At 43.3% G+C, this 16478-nt stretch overlaps 1 protein-coding gene across 2 annotated transcripts in view; it reads left to right on the top strand.

Moving 5' to 3' along the window:
• Positions 1 to 16478, top strand: part of LOC115379654 (cyclic AMP receptor-like protein A) — a 59867-nt gene that overhangs the window by 39264 nt on the left and 4125 nt on the right. For both annotated transcript variants that reach the window (XM_030080452.1, XM_030080450.1), the window contains one exon: positions 12154 to 12301. In XM_030080452.1, coding sequence (XP_029936312.1) covers positions 12154 to 12301 — 148 coding nt within the window. The remainder of the gene's footprint in view (positions 1 to 12153; positions 12302 to 16478) is intronic.

Below are 16478 nucleotides of genomic sequence, written 5' to 3'. Positions count from 1 at the left end.
ATCATCATCAAGGAAAATGATTGCCAGATGCAGCCCGAGGCTTCTCATAACCACAGCAACACACAGGCCTGTAAACGCACATACGGATCAGTATTTCTTATTTCTTTACCGTCTGTTGGTCACTACTAAACCTTTTGCGGCTTTTGTTATTAGGCTTTACACCATCAGGATTTTTGGGGCCGATCACCGATCAGTGAGTTTAAATAAACCGATCACCGATCCAATCACATCAGGGAGCAATATATCGATTTAAATAACCTGTTTATTTACTGTAGTGGTCCCTCGTTAATCACGGGAGTTACGTTCTAAAAATAACCCACAATAGGCGAAATCCGCGAAGTAGTCCGCTTTATTATTTTTTTTTACAATGATTATAGATGTTTTAAGGCTGTAAAACCCCTCACTACACACTTTATACACTTTTCTCAGACAGGCATTAACATTTTTTCACTTTTCTCTCTTGTTTAAACACTCGCAAAGTTCAAACCTTTGTAGAAAAATAAGTAAAAAAAAAAAAAAAGCGTGCAAAATTGCACTAAATAAAAATCCGCGAAACTACGAGGCCGCGAAAGGTGAACCGCGTTACAGCGAGGGACGACTGTATTCACTCGAGCCGAAACGATCCGATTTAATTTCAATAAATGATGAATCGCTTTATTCTTTAATGAAGTAAAAAAAAAAAAAAAAAAAAAAAGCCAAACATTTTCCGGGTTACCGCTTTGCTCAAATCACGACGAGGCTAACGTTTTATTTACTTTTCTCTCATCGTGTCATGATAAAATGAATCCTTTGAAGTTTTTTTTTTTTTTTTTTTTTTGTGTGTGAGACAAAGGAAGAAATTGAGCAGCATCACCTCGGTCTCTGCTGACTTTCCATGAGCGTTTGTCACTGTTTTTGACACGTAACAGTCTAAACGGTTAATCGGTTGATTAGAGGAAAAAAAAAAAAAAAAAAGATGGATTAATCATCAAGGAAAATGATGCAGCCCAAGGCTTCACATAACCACGGCAACACACAGGCCTGTAAACGCACATACGGGCACATCTACGCATCTACAAACTTATACAGGCACGTATATAGGCACGCAAAATTATATACAGGCATATACGTGCATGTGCAGACATATACATGCACAGACAAATGGCAAGGCTGATAGATACTCTGCCTCACACACACTGAGGTACGCGTACACACACATATGCAAACACGCACACACACACACACAGGCGCGCGCACACACACACACCCTGCTTCCCCTCCCTCTGCTCTTTCAGGCACGTCTTTAAATATTCATCACTCTGGCTGCTCTGAGAGTGCCGTAAACGCTGCCTCACACTCCAGGGAATCGCTAAAGCCTACTCTGTCATCTGCTCGCTCTCTCTGTCTCTCTCCCTCTCGCACACGCACACACACACACACACACACAAAACCACAGCCACTCACAAGGATAAACTCGTGCGCAAACACTCAAAGGCACAGCCAGTGGCATCGCTGGACACACAGACACACGTCGGTACACGAATCAGGCAGAGGAAAACACATGGGCGTCAATGTAGGCAGCAGATTGGGCGTGTGTTTGTGTGTGTGTGTGTGTGTGTGTGTGTGTTTGCTGGCTGCTCACAGCACAGAGGGCTGAGTGGTGTTGTGTTCCAGGAAACAGGATGTCTCTTTGTTTGGGTTTTATTCTGTTGGTGAACGTTAGCCACTTCACTCCCTAGGGTCTGTGTGTGCCTATTTGTCTCTTATTGTGTGTGTGTGTGTGTGTGTGTGCGCGCGCAAACATGCGTGATTGTTTGTGTGTGTGTGTGTGTGTGTGTGTTTTGTTCCTACAAACCACGTCTATTTTTGTGTTTCGGCTTGATTTCAGCAACGGAAATATTCCCTGAAATGTTAACACAGAGGGGTGACGGGAGTTTGTGTTTGTGTGTGTGTGTGTGTGTGTGTGTGCGCGCAGTCAGGCGTGGGTGTGTGTATAATGGGAGTCATACCCTCAACTGTCAGACTTGTCCCCATATTGACCCCATGATGAAAGGGGATTATGCCCCAGTTTCAACCCGTGCATGAGCAGTGACACACACACTCACACACACACACACACACACACCACAAAGACCGCACACAAACCACGGCTTAAATACATACTGTCACACTTACCCAAAAGTGCATGGACGTTATATGTCCTCAGAGTTCAATATATTTATTTATAGATATGAACTGCATGTCACAGTGGGGCTCTTTTTAAATGTTTGTCTATGTTACGTCCTCGATTTTTAGCTTTTATGTTTATTGAATGAGCTCTGATGTATGTAGGTACGCGGGGAAAATGACAATAAAAGTGATTCAGATTCAAAGATCTGCTCTAGTTCCTGAACCAGGGTTTCTACCGCTCATCAAAAAGTCTCATAACGGCTTTAAATAAATGATCCAAATCCACAAAGGACAATCTCAGCATTTTTGAATCAGTATTTCTTACTTCTTTACCGTCTGTTGGTCACTACAAAACCTTTTGCGGCTTTTGTTATTAGGCTTTACACCATCAGGATTTTTGGGGCCGATCACCGATCAGTGAGTTTAAACTAGATAGATAGATAGAGAGATAGATAGATAGATACTTTATTCATCCCGAAGGAAATTCACAGTTTTCACCAGTATCCACAGATTACAAGATTCATTCATTCATTCATCTTCTAAACCGCTTATCCTCACTAGAGTCGCGGGGGGGTGCTGGAGCCTATCCCAGCACACATAGGGCGAAGGCAGTGAGACACCCTGGACAGGTCGCCAGTCCATCGCAGGATTACAAGATTAAATAAATAATAAAAAAAAAAAGAATAAAATATGACACTAGAGATCTAAGTACACAATGTGCAAAAAAACGTGTGCATAGATGTGGGCAATGTGCAAATTTAGAAAGAAATTTACAGTATAAACAGATGATAAATAGCAGCAAGCAATATAAACACTATAAACAAGGAATATATAAAAAATAGAAATATGAACAATTTAAACAGCAGAGGAAAATAACCTAACAACCCGCTCCGACGGAGGTTCAGGGTTCGTGTGAAACCATGAGACCAAGTGACAGAACCCGACGCTGTCAGACTTGATCCAGCCTTATGGAGTCACCCCTTCCCCTCCAGTCTTTATGTGTTATCTACCAGTAGTGCACGTAAAGACTAAACCGATCACCGATCACTGATCCAATCACTTCAGGGAGCAAATAACCTGTTTATTTACTGTATATACTTCTGTGCCGTTTACTGAGTATCAACAAAAGTATTCTCAAGCATCTTTGCCAATGTTTATTCATCTTTGCCATGCCTCAACCTGACAGAGGTACTGCAGTGTTGCACAGATTGCAAATGGCTTGAGTTTTCTCTTTCTCAGACACTTTGAAGACCACCGACGTGTTCGTTTGAATCCGACAGCGAGTGATACAAGATTCAAAAAACTTTATTGTCAAAACTAACATGGCGGTGGTGTGGAACTTCTTCGGAGTAAATGAGACAGATGAAACAATGTGACGGGAGCATCTGCAAAAAGTTTCAACACGACAGTGACGTCATTGATCGGATCGGTGAATTAAGACATCACAGCTGATCACACAAATTGTATAAAATGCAAAATATCGGCCGATCCGATATAGCTGATCAGATCGGTGAAAAGCCGAGATGTTGTGTTGAGAAACTTACTGCCAAAAATCAGGCTCCAATTAACTTTGTGGGTCAGGTGAGCCGTTTGTGAAGCAGCACTGAAGAACACCTGTAAAGTTTTTTTTTGTTTTTTTTTTTTTTTTTTTGGATTGAAAGTGCTCAGTCTCCAGTCCGTTAGACAAAGAGAAGCCGAGGGAGGCAGAGGAGACACAACCTGTGGCAGTAAGGCTGATGGATTAAAGACTCAGCATTTTGAATCCAAAAAGGACATTTATACGTGTCTGTCAGTGCTGCATGGTGGATGGTGCATTTCCTCCCTACATCGTGTGTTTGGAGTCAAAATGTTAGGGTTAGGCAGCGTGAGAGAGAGGGAGAAGCCCAACTTCAAAAACACCACAATCGTCCTTTAAAAACAGAGGAGTGTCTCAAATACAGTTATTAGAGGGCTCAGGTTTCTTTGTGTGCGCTCTTAGATTAATATAAAACATGATTAGGACCGCAACATGAAAAGTGTTTTCCCCTTATTGTGTCTGCTTTATTAAATATAATTGGACCTCGTACCCCTTGACAGTTTTTTTTTTTTTTTTTTTCTCAAACTACCCATTTGTGTCAAAACTTTCATTAGCTGTGTTTAATTGGCTTTTGCCAGCTTTGTGTGTAAATGCTGGTTTTTATATTGGTCTTAAATTCAACTTCCGGCAGAGGCTTTTTCTTGAACCAGACACTTGGACATTTTACCAGACACAGTTTTTTTTTTTTCCCCACACAATATGAAAATGGAAGCCACATGCATGTAACGTATGAAATGAGCAAACATTGTAAAACATTTTCTTTGACATTGGAGTTCTCTTCCTCTTTTATGTTTTTTTTTTTTTTTTAACCGCTGTGATGTGTTGCCATGTTGTTTTGGACGTCTGACCCATGTTAGATAATTTAGGCCTTGATTTTCACAGAAATGTTACATGTCTTTCTCAAGGTTAGATTAGATTTTCGTTGTGTCTCTATGTTTTTTTATCTGGCTGACACTTGAAAATGAGAGTTCTCCCTCATTGTGTTTACTGAGGTTAAAAAAAAAAGAGGTCAGGTTTGTGTTCAGTGTGTGTTTTGACTGGCCACCAAAGCAGACCATAGACTGTGGGGGCTGAAGTCTTGTCTTCTATGAACTAACATGTATTTAGCGGGGGGGATTTTTGCATATTTATTTCTACACTACATCACCTGACACTGACATAACCCACCTGCATTTGGGGCAATAGTTTCAGACCCTGAAAAGGTTTTAGTGTGTTTTAGTGTGTTTTTAGTGTGTTTTAAGTGTTTTAATCTCTGAAATCTGCACCTGCACAACAGGTGTTTCATCAGAGTTTTTACCGGTTCCGCCCTGTTGATCCCGTTGGTCTGTCATCACTGTATTTTACATCGTAGTGGAGATCCCACGGTTTCCAAAGATGCTAAATATGTCTTGTGTGAATTACAGAGAAATGCACATAAAATGATGTACAAGACATGTAGATATTTTTTATAAAACAACGGCATGTTGCATTTTGATATTTCACTCAGTGTAAGCACGATGTAGCCTCAAATGAAAGGCTGAACCGGCAGATACAGAATATGTGTGACATTGTTGTACAGTATGGGAAAAAAAAACATATTTTAACGGAGTCCAAGGTTAAAATAAATTTCCAATTACTTGCATTTATCTCCCTCACAATGCCCCATATTCCTGCAGCCACCTTGTCCCACTTTACCCTTAAAAGTGAAGGCAGTATCACAGCATCTCTTCGGCTTCGGTCATTTGCCCACATGTATTCGCATTTAGATGGAAGAAAAATGTGAAAAGGAGTTGAGAAAACGTGAGTCTCGCCGCGACCTTGCGTGGATTTGAGGGGTTTCCGATCGTTTTTGGCCTCACTCTCGTCTCCCTGTTCGTCAGAGCATCGGCGAGCGGTGCTGTCAGCAGCAGCAACTGCGGGCAGCGGGGCCTTGTTTTGGCACGGCGAGGCGTGTGATTCGTCCGGGGGAAGGAGGGGAAGGGGAGGAGGAGGAGGGGAAAAAAAAAAGAGCAGTCAAAGAGAGAGGAAGTGCGATCGAGGTCAGGGTGACTTCGCCGTGTCTGGCCGTCCTCCGCTCCCCGCGAGGAGTTCCTCTCATCCGAGCCGCTGCATTTTCATCTCGGAGGATGAAAAGGCGGCGTCGGATCGAGGGCGGGTGAAAGGAGGAGAAATTGATGGGTAGGGAGCGGCGAAGACTGGCAGCGTGGGAGATTGAAAGAGAGAGATAGGTGAGCCAGCGAGGGAGGGATTTGGGGTGGGGAGGGTGGGCGGCGAGGAGAGAGGGAGACGAAAGAGTGACTGACAGCATGATAGATGGAGGCTCTGAGGAGAGAGAGAGAGAGAGAGAGAGAGAGGCCCGGAGACAGGCCGCTGCTCGAGCTGGCTACTAATGATCGGCTGCATGCCTACAGGTGGTCCAGTTATCCTGGCAGCTTACACATCTGTGTGTGTGTGTGTGTGTGTGTGTGTGTGTGTGTGTGTGTGGTTGCGGTGTTGCTTGTTGTTGTTGACCGTTTACTCCTGAGTCATACAGTATATTCAATATCTTCCCTGTTGTCCAACACCAGTCAGCCAACTGTTAGACTTGCTCGACTACACCGCACACACACACACACACACACATGCACATGCACGCACATACACACACACACACACACACACACAGAGCGGCTCAGCCAGGCATTGCCCGCAGCCACACTCTCCTTCCCACCGCTGCCTCCCTCATTCATCTTTCATTAGCCCGGCTCGCACAGGAGAAACAGCCTGCCTCCCCCCTGCACGCCTCCACCCGTCTCTCTCTCTCTCTCTCTCTCTCTCTCTCTCTCTCTCTCTCTCTCTCCACCCCCCTTTCTCTTCTTATCTCGGTTTCTCTCGCACGTAATCTCTTTTGTTTGTCTCGCTCATGTCTTGCAATCTGTCTCTCTGGATATTTCCCCCCTCTCTCTCTCTCTCTCTCCCTCTCTCTCTCTTTCTCTAAACCTCCAACGCTTTCAGCCTCTCTCCTCCTCCTCCTCCTCCGACGCCCTCGGCCCTCTTTCCCTCCTCACAGCCTCGCTCCCTCTTGCACATTCTCACCTCTTTATCGTGCCTCTCCTTCCCTCCTCCAGTCTCCTTTCTCTCTCTCTCTCTCTCTCTCTCTCTCTCTCTTCCTGTGCAGTGCTCTTTCTCTGACACTCGTCTCTGACTGCCTTCCCCCCTCCCTTCCTGTCTCTATCTCTCTCTCTCGCTCGCTCGCTCGCTCGCTCTCTCTCTCCCGCCCTTTCTTTCTCCCTTTCATTTCTCTCTCCGTCTCTCCCTCGGTGGAGGGGAAAGGCTCTTCGCCTCTAATTGCGGCTGTTCCGTTGCCATGGCGCGTGTTGCTCGGCACTGTGAGGTGCTCTGTGTGTGTGTGTGTGCGTCTGTGTGTGTGCGTCTGTGCGTGTGTGTGTGTGTGTGGCAGGCAGATGATTGCTGGCTGCCAGCTCTCGTTTCCCGGACGCCGATCGCGTTTCTTTGCGGCAGCAGAAGAAAAAAAAAAAAAAAAATGAGATGCCAGAAATAGCCCCCCTTCACGCAGACCCACTCACTCTCACCGCCGCGCGCTCAGAAAAACACACACACAGGCGCCACTGCATCTCCTCTCCGCATCGCGTCTTTGATGCATATGACCCGGGTTATATGTACACACTTGTACACACGCGTATCCTTGTGCGTGTGTATGTATGCATGTGTGTGTGTGCGTGTGTGTGTGTGCCCTGCGTCTCTGGGGGGGTTGTGTGGGGACTTCTGATTTATTTCACCTTTAATGGGAAGTGAAATGAATGTGAGCAGCAGCTGGTCTGGTCCTGGGAGATACAGCGGTGGGCTAACCCAGAAAACAGGCAGCGCTGACACCGAGAGGCACCGGGACACGCCGGCGTTCACTCGTTCAACCGATGCTTTCCCCCTTTTTCTGTTCATTTCTTTATTTTTTATTTTTTTTTTCGACTTCATTTAATTGGCGTCCTCAGCAGACAGTGGGGATTTTCTGGCTGCAGGGTGGGTCTCCAAGCCAAACTTGTAGGCTCCCTTCGCAACTTCCAAAACGGTAAACGCAGGGAAAATTGAGACAGATTAATGGCAAATAAACCTTGAAACCCGGTGCTTTAAAAGAGGATAACAGAAGATTATAACCAGATTTATGGACAAATCTCCATAATCATCTTCTGTGCTGAGAGGGTTGTCACCTGCAGTTCTCGCCGGAGATTTTTTTTTTTTTTTCGGGGAGAAAAATGCAGCACATAATCTGTGTCTGGTTCGCGAAAGTTAGAGGGAGTCGCTTCGCCTTCAACTTGTCATTTATATTCAGGATTTTTAAACGTCAGGATGTTGCGTTCAGATGAATTGAGATCCCGGCGTGGCGTCAGCGAGCGAGGCGGGATCATCGGTAGCCCGTCGCAATTGTTAGTGCCACTCGTTTTCAAAATGAAGACCACATTTCCCATAAATTCTGTTACTTCCTGTCGTAAAGATCTCGTTGTGACTTGTTTTCCCCTCCTCCTCCTTGATGTTTCTCCATGTGCGTTTTTCTCTCTCGCTTTACTGGGGACGTCGTAATTTTTTTTTTTTTTTTTTTTTTGTTGTTGTGCAAAGGTTCAGTGACAGAAACTCTAAGAGGTTTAGCTCCATTTGTGGTGGAGGAACAGGAATCCCTGCTTCTATTCTCATTTTCATTCATTTGTTTCACACATGTACAAATACAAAGAGAAAGGCGGGGAATCACATAAAAACAACAACAAGAAAAAAACAAGAAAAATATGTGTGAGGTGTGGTCAGAAACCTGTAGAGGCTTATATGAAAACCACACCCCAAAAAATACTAATGTTAAGATACACACAATACAAAAATCACAAATACATATTAAATGTTCAAGTTGAAAATATCATGTAAAAAGAAAAAAAAAGTAAAATCATAATTCATACAAATAGACAATACAATACAAATAGACAATGATTTATACATTTAAAAAAAAATTAAAAATATAAAATAAATAAATAATAATAATAATAAATAATAAAATAAAATAAATATATAAAAAATAATATAGAGTGGTTCTATTTTTCTAAATCAAGAAACTTCAATAGAAGAGCATTTTCTAAGTTTCTTTTTGTATATGGACAATGTCAAAGAAGAATCAGCTAATTGTACATAGTTATTCCACATAATAACACCACGATATTTAACAGAGAATTGACCACGAGATGTTTTATACAGTGGAAGATGAAGATTTTGTTCTTATTTGTACGTTATTAGTTGTACGTTAAACAATCCGGGAGATTTCCCAGTAAAATCGAACCCACTGGTGCACCGTGTCAAACACAGTGTGGAGGTGTTTTTTTTTGTTTGTTTGTTTAGGGTAATTACACTTAATTATACAAATTTCTAGGAAAATTCCACCCGAAAAGCTCTGACTGGTGACTTCAGGTGTGTTTTCTGGACCTGATTTGTTGTTTTTCGGGTGTAATTCCATTTTTCCATTTGGAAATGTGTCACCTGATGCACATGGAGAGCAGCTACAGTTGGAGTTAGACGAGAGAAAGAAGCGTGCTCTTCCTCTTCTGTGCTGGATTTCTCCCAGTGTTGTAGTTTATCATCGCTACAGATCGGATTCAATCTAAGACGCCTTTGCTCTTTTATTTTCGGCGGACGACACTGAAACCTTTCCTCCAACGCTCCTCTCTTAGATCGTCGATTTCTTTTCCCTGTTTAACGTCGCCGTGGCTGTGCTGAAAATGTCTCTCAGTGACACTGACGAGTTCACTTTTGACTAGTTAGCTGTGGAATAACAAAAATCCAATATCAATTAACAAAACGGCACCAGAAATCGAACGGAAATCTCCACTTTCACTGCTTCGATGCGTCGTAGCCCAGACTTGGCCTTTATGGCGGTAAAGATTTATTGATTTCAAAATGCTGATTGCGCTGCTGTTAAAGCAATAATCAACAATTAAGTATTGGTTTGGTTTCCTCTCGCTGGTTGATGAGATAAAATGAGCCAGAAATTTACCCCGTTCATGAAGACGTCAACATTCGCTGTTCTAAAACCCAGGAATGGAAAAAAATAAAATAAAAAAATAAAAAACACTTTGCTACACTGGACGTGATGTACAAGCAACAACAGCAGCGCCACCTTCAGAAGCTCAAGATTTATTTACAGCAAAATGAAGGAAATGGAAACGGATTAATCACCCAGGGGAAGGCAGGATAAAAAAAAGAGAATGTTCACTTAAAAATTGGTATATTTAACTTAAAAAAAATTGAAAATTAGAGCCAAAAGCAGAGTGAAGGTCAGCGTTGTCTCGGCAAGCGGAAACTCAAAGACGAGAGAGGGGACACCGACAGTCGCCGACATTATTCTGAGCTGTCGCTGTCTGCCAGTCGAGTGTTGTGACTATCAGCTGTGGCAGACACGCAGTAATAACATAACTAAACAGTCACCATATTGTTGTATGAAACGGCAAATATAAGATAAGATAAGATAAGAGATTCCTTTATTAGTCTCAAGGTGGGGAAATTTCACACATTACAGCAGCAAAGTGGATAGCAAGATATGAAGCAAATTTACATTATAAACAGTATAAACAGATAATAAATAGCAAAAAGCAATATAAACATTATAAACAAGGAATAAAGAAAAAAATAGAAATATGAACAATTTAAACAACAGAAGAAGATAACCTAAACCTGAAGAACAACACGCTCCGACGGAGGTGCCGTGTGTATGTTCCCATTTCTGTCATCACGTTTTCTAGGATTATTTGTAGTTGTTTGGGTTGTTTTAAGTCGCAGCTTCCTTCGCAGTTCTGTTTCACGCTAATGCCGTGATTGTTCCATTTTTTTGTTTTGGTTTTTGTTTGTTTTTGCGTGATGACACCACTGACGACACACTGTTTTCAAGGATGTGGAAGCGATGGGATTTTGATATGAAAGTACAAAAAAAAAAAAAAAAAAAAATCCAATGCATCCTTTGGCTTTTATTGTTGAATAAGTGAATATTGTGGCGTGGGAAATTAGCCAACGGGCTGAAAATGTGATTTTTTTTCATTTTTATCGTGATTTTCGGTAGAGCAGCCCGTGTCTGCTTGGAGTGTGTGGACGATGTCGTCAGTGCTGAATGTGATTCGAGTTTTTTTTTTTTTGATGGCTTGAAAGTTCAGCGCAAAACGCAAACAGCAGTACCGGCGTCGCCAAAATCATTATCCCCTCAGATATCAGCTTTTCAGAGCGATCGCATCTTCAGGTCGCAGCTTGTAAACACACGATGACGACGGCTCTTACGCTCCCGTGCCTGGGACCGTGTTTTCACAGGTAGCTCTCGGGATGGGCTCCCCGACCCCGAGGTCAACCGCCGCGGCCACTTAGTTCACAATGCACGGCCGTCGCAGAGACACAGGACGATTGAACGCCGCAATCCCTGCGCGGGTTTGACGCCCTCGCTAATAGATCAATAAAAGACATTAGCGGCGGGCTAACCCGGCGCGCGGCGCTAATACAGGGTTAATCCAGGGTTAATGGCCGAGCAGCATCGTTCTCGGAGGCAGCCATTAGCTCGCAGCCAGGCCACATAATATCAGGACCCAGGTTCCCCCTCACAGTCATGCCTCAGGCTCCGGGAGAGATCGAGGCAGGGGAGGGGGGAGCGAGAGTGAAATTAAAAAAGAGAAAAATTGAGGAACACCCTCATGTGTCAAGATGAAAATGAGATATCCAGACAGATGAAACTGAATGCAAAGAAAGGAAGTGATATTGGAGTCGCGGGGAGGGAGGGGTGGTGGGGTAAGCGGGGAGGAATTGTGGATGGAAATTAAAAGAAGAGGAAAACGGGACAGCGAAATTGTGGTCAAGAGAAGCAGGAAGCCGAGATGAGAGGGAGAGGGAGAGGGGGAGTGGAGCGCTACACTTCTCCCTGTCCTTGTAAAGTGCTGCGTGCTGTCGAAGCGGCAGCCAAGAATGTGTCAGCCCAGCCGTCTTGCGCTGCCTAATGGGCTCTTAAACGCTGATATAAAGCTCGCTCGCTCCCCCGCCCTCGCCGCTCCCTCCCTCCCTCTCTGGCTCGCTCTCTCTCTCTCTCTCTCTCTCACTTTCTGCCTGTGTCCCCCACTCTCATTACCTTTCATTCTCCCCGTCTCTCATTCCTTCTGTCACTCACGTTCTCTCTCTCTCTCTCTCTCTCCCTCGCTCCGTCTCTTTCTTTCTCCGTCGCCCGCAGTCTCTCTGTCCATCAACCTCTCTCTCACCGTCCTTCCCCTTTTTTTTTTTTTTTTTCCTGTCACCGTCTCTCTTCGCCCTCTGACTCTCTCCTTCAATTACTCCGTCCTCGCCTCCAAGGCTCTCTCGCCGTTTGGCTCTTTATTTACATCTCTTTTTTATGGATGAACTTAACGCCTCTCCGTCCTACACTCTCTCTCTGTCTCTCTCTCTCTCTCCGACAGGCTCCACAACGCCTTCTACCCACAGGATCCGTCCTTCTCGCTCACCCTGTTGCACGTCCTGTCGGCCCCGCTCCACGGCTTGGCCAACGCCTTCGTCTTCGGCCTGGATAAGGACATGTGGAGCCTGCTGAGCCCCACCGGCATACAGGTACAGTAAATAAACAAATTCATCGTTGAAATTCCTGCAGAAACTTGTATTTTCAAAGAGGCAACACATCCTCTGAATGATTTCCCCGCTGAAGGCCGTGCATGCTCGAAATTGTACGAAATGTCTTTTTGTTCGGCGGTCCTCATGTGAGGGAGACGGTATAAGCGTATTTGAAAATGAAATAAAATGCAGGACTCATCACAGCACTTTAAATTCAAGCTCAGGTTTATTTAGTAAAGCCCAATATCACTGTTTACAGTCTAGAAGGGCTTTACATGCCCACAAGTTTACAACAAACAGGACGATAACCCCTGACTTAATCCTCAGCGGGCAAGAAAAAACTCCCCACAAAACCCCACCTGTAACGGGGGGAGAAATGGAAGAAATCTTGAGAGGGACCACAGAGCGGGAAGAAGCAGACTGACCAGACAGGTGCACGATAGGTGCCGACCCACTGAGCAAATTATAAACAATACAGTCGTAATGCAAAAGTACGGCAACAGGGGCAGCAGGTAACCACCGCAGCACAGGAGCCACAAGAGCCAGAACGAGGGTGATGACGATGGAAATCATTTTCTTTATTGGGAAATTTCACTTCCAAAATAAATGTAAAATAAACATAAATAAATAAATATGAATTCATATATTGTGAAGTCCATTTTGGGAAGAAGCACGACAGGAATTTTACCATTCTGTCTCTAAAATATAGAGTCAAATTACTCATTCAGTAGGGGTGTAAACCACAAGTTTCATCATGATCCCATATCATATCAGCTCTCTGGACAACAGTACAGTATTTGCCAATATTATAAAGTCTGCCAGGATGTGATTTAGATTCAATTCAATTCGGGGGCCTGCGATCGATATGAGATGACATCATGCCTGTTTAACGCAGCTAGCGTCAGATAAGATAAATTACTGTTGCCGTGGTCGGGGCGGGTGGGGGGCCGTGCCGCAGGAATATCAGAATTAAGACGTCTCTTAAAATGATGACATAGATCAGTGTTTTGCATCGATGATATTGGATCACTGATCATTAAATCAATTCACCCCATCCAAATCAGTGTATCTTTACACCCCTATTACAGAGTCTTCCATTTCATCTCAAAGAATTTTACATAGAACGAGCTAATCAACGATCAGTTATAAAAGAAAATGCAAAGCAGTGCGATTCAGTTTGTGACGAAAAACAAAGCGCAGGATGTAAAATAGCGTGCTCCAAAAACTTTTGCCGACAAGGACTGCTAATTGCCAGCTTTGAATACTTGTGATTTCCAAATGAACTCTTGAAATCGTGTGATCTATACTGGGCCTATTTTTAATTATGGCATTTTAAAATATCTTTCTTAAACAGGCATTGCACACGAATCCCCAAAGCCTGAAGCGCAGCTTAATTATTGCCGAAATGCAGAAAATGCATTCAGTGAGTGGAAAATTTGTCTTGATAATGTGTTCTTGAGCAGATTTTTCTTCACAATACCTTTGGATGATTAATCAGACTTGTGGCCCCCATCGTTTGCCAATTTCTGGTGGCATATTTGGCACCAAACTTTCTCGCCAGCTGTTTTTGAAAATGTTGCCACATAACTGATTTCTTTGGCACTGACATCACCAACTTCAGTGGAGTGACTTTGACGACCAAGAAGTTGTACAAGCAAAGAATCACTAATTTAATTAACCAACCAGCCAGATGAGGATAATCAAAGCACAACACATTTTAACAATAACTGCTCCATCCCTCAGATTTTGTATGTACTATACTAAGTATGATGTCCTAATTGAATTATTAGAAGTTGGATCCTTAAAATAGTTTTGGACGTTGGCCTAAAGAAAGACCAAACTGCCGTAAGGTTACAGGCTACTTGGCTTAGCCTTAGTAGTGCCATCAATCAAGATTCAGTCAAGCAAAAATTCACCTAAAAAACCTTAATAGAAGATCCATAAATCAAATTGTCAACTAAGGACTTAAAACAATCCAGGCATTTTGGAGATTAGACTTACCTGTTAAAGGTGCACTGTGCAAAATTGAGGGATGATTTTAAGTAAAGGGCAGTGATACTCAAATCTGGTCCTTGAGAACTGTGAGTTTTCTAGCCTACTAGACTCTTAATTGCGCTCACCTGGCATCCAGGGACGGATTTTAGAGACAGAAATGAAGCCAGATGGTCGACTCTGCTTTTGTTAGCGGCACTGAAATTTCATCAGGTTGGATTTTTTTTTTTTCTACCAATAAAAGTACACAAGGCTTGTTTGTTTCAGGAACATATATGTTTCTGTGTGAAATGTGTTTAACCCAGGCTGTCCGTTCTGTAGATCTTAAAAAAAAAAAATGTACAGGTCTTCTGGGCATGAGTTAGTGACATAGGCCTGTGGTGTTTCAACAGCTGAATACAATGGATGGATTTTGATAGGATGCATTTTCTCATAACAATTCACAATATCTACACAACATCGGCTATGCATTTGGTGCATTTGGTCGTGTGTGTGTGTGTGTGTGTGTGTGTGTGTGTGTGTGTCCTCAATTAATATCACATACTACTTGGCCTATCGACCTAAAAAAATGTATTGCAGCATGCAGTTATGACTGTATCATCAAGCATCTCTTGTGGTTGTAGTGGTTGTGTAACTTGCTTGTTCTTGCTACCGCTGCTCCCTCTTCTCATTCATTCAGTAGCTCGCTCCACCACTGCTGCTCTCTCTCGCTCTCTCACTCTCCGTCATCTGACCTGAGCTGACCTGACTGAGATTTTCCAAAACATTAGTGAAGGCAGAGCTACTAGACTGCAACCAAAATGGTCACATAACGAGCCTGTTGTTTTTGGAAAGTGCAACTTCATACTTAACTTGGTCACATTTGTGCAGAGATCTGCCTAAGAGGCCGTGCATCCACAGACTGACAGGCAAAATGTTTTTATCAGATCACTTTTTTTTTTAGCTTGAGAGCTACATAATAAAAACTTTTTATATATATATATTTCCTGTTCAGTCAACTTGGGCACTGCACAAAGGTCTGTAATGGCAGGAAAAACATTGTTTTTTTCTATCCGTCTGTGATTGTATCTGTCCACTGCTAATCTCACATTCTCCTGGTCCTATTAGCCTAGTATTGTTTTGTCTGCCGTTGAGACTGTATGATGAAGAACCTCTCGTGGTTGCAGTGATTCAGAGCCTTTGAAAAACCTGTTTTATACCACAATAGCATGCTAACTCCTCCGCTGGTTATTCTCAAGCACTGGAGAAGGAGAGTTATGCAGGCAGTGCTTCCATATGTTCCCTTCTCCTACAAAAAAAAAAAAAAAAAAAAAAGTAGCAGGTTTGTTGCTGAAGTCCATGCCCTGGAGATGGGGAGATACACCTGGCTGAGATCTGTAGTCCACTAAGTGCACTCTTCTAGTTTTGACCCTAGTTAACACTTCTTCCCTCTCTCAGTATCCTCTTGGCTTATTTGGACCTGGGTGCCCAGTGGGTGCACTTCGCTGTCTGGTAGGGTCAAAAACCTGCAGAGCTTTGGACCTCGAGGACTGGACATGAGTACTGCTAGTTGAGGCTAAACTGATAAAAATGTGTAATTAGTCTAAAGAGTCCGCGCCTTTAAGTGATAACAGCAGTGAGGACAACAAATTCTTCCTTGAGTCTCCGGGCGATTGTTTTATCTGGTGATGTGCATGAACCCTGAAGCATTTAGTTACAGCAGGTGACTGGCACAACCTCAAAAGCAAGAAAATGCAAACTTTTAGCCGATTTGAGAGCTAAAGGGTAAATGGAAAATCCAAAGCTAAATTGTAAATGATCTTAAAAGATAGTGCAGTTAAGACTGAGACTCATAAAACATACATCAAATCTGATTTTTAAAAATGAAATAGCAGCATTGAGCTAACAGGAATACTTTCCCTGTCAGAAGATCTTTCTCTTCTTGTGGAAATAGTTTTGTTTCCACAGGAAGTGAACGCGATGCGGCGGTAGACAACTTGAAATTGCAGCATGCACGGGATTTCTGCCGCGAAACTGGGAAGAGACCGGAGAAGTGAATTTTGAAAGCCACAAATCACAGAACCTGCCCTCCTAATTGTTCATGGAGATCATGGAAATAACAACTGTTTTGACTGAACTGACAAAATGTAGACTATGCATGTAATTTATTAGAGACTAAGGCAGGCTATGAGAGCCCTGTCGACCC

This window comes from Myripristis murdjan, chromosome 21, assembly GCF_902150065.1.
Source record: "Myripristis murdjan chromosome 21, fMyrMur1.1, whole genome shotgun sequence".
Classification (NCBI taxonomy): domain Eukaryota; kingdom Metazoa; phylum Chordata; class Actinopteri; order Holocentriformes; family Holocentridae; genus Myripristis; species Myripristis murdjan.
The sequence above is the reverse complement of the archived record's forward strand: the minus strand, read 5'-3'. Positions and strand labels throughout refer to the sequence as shown.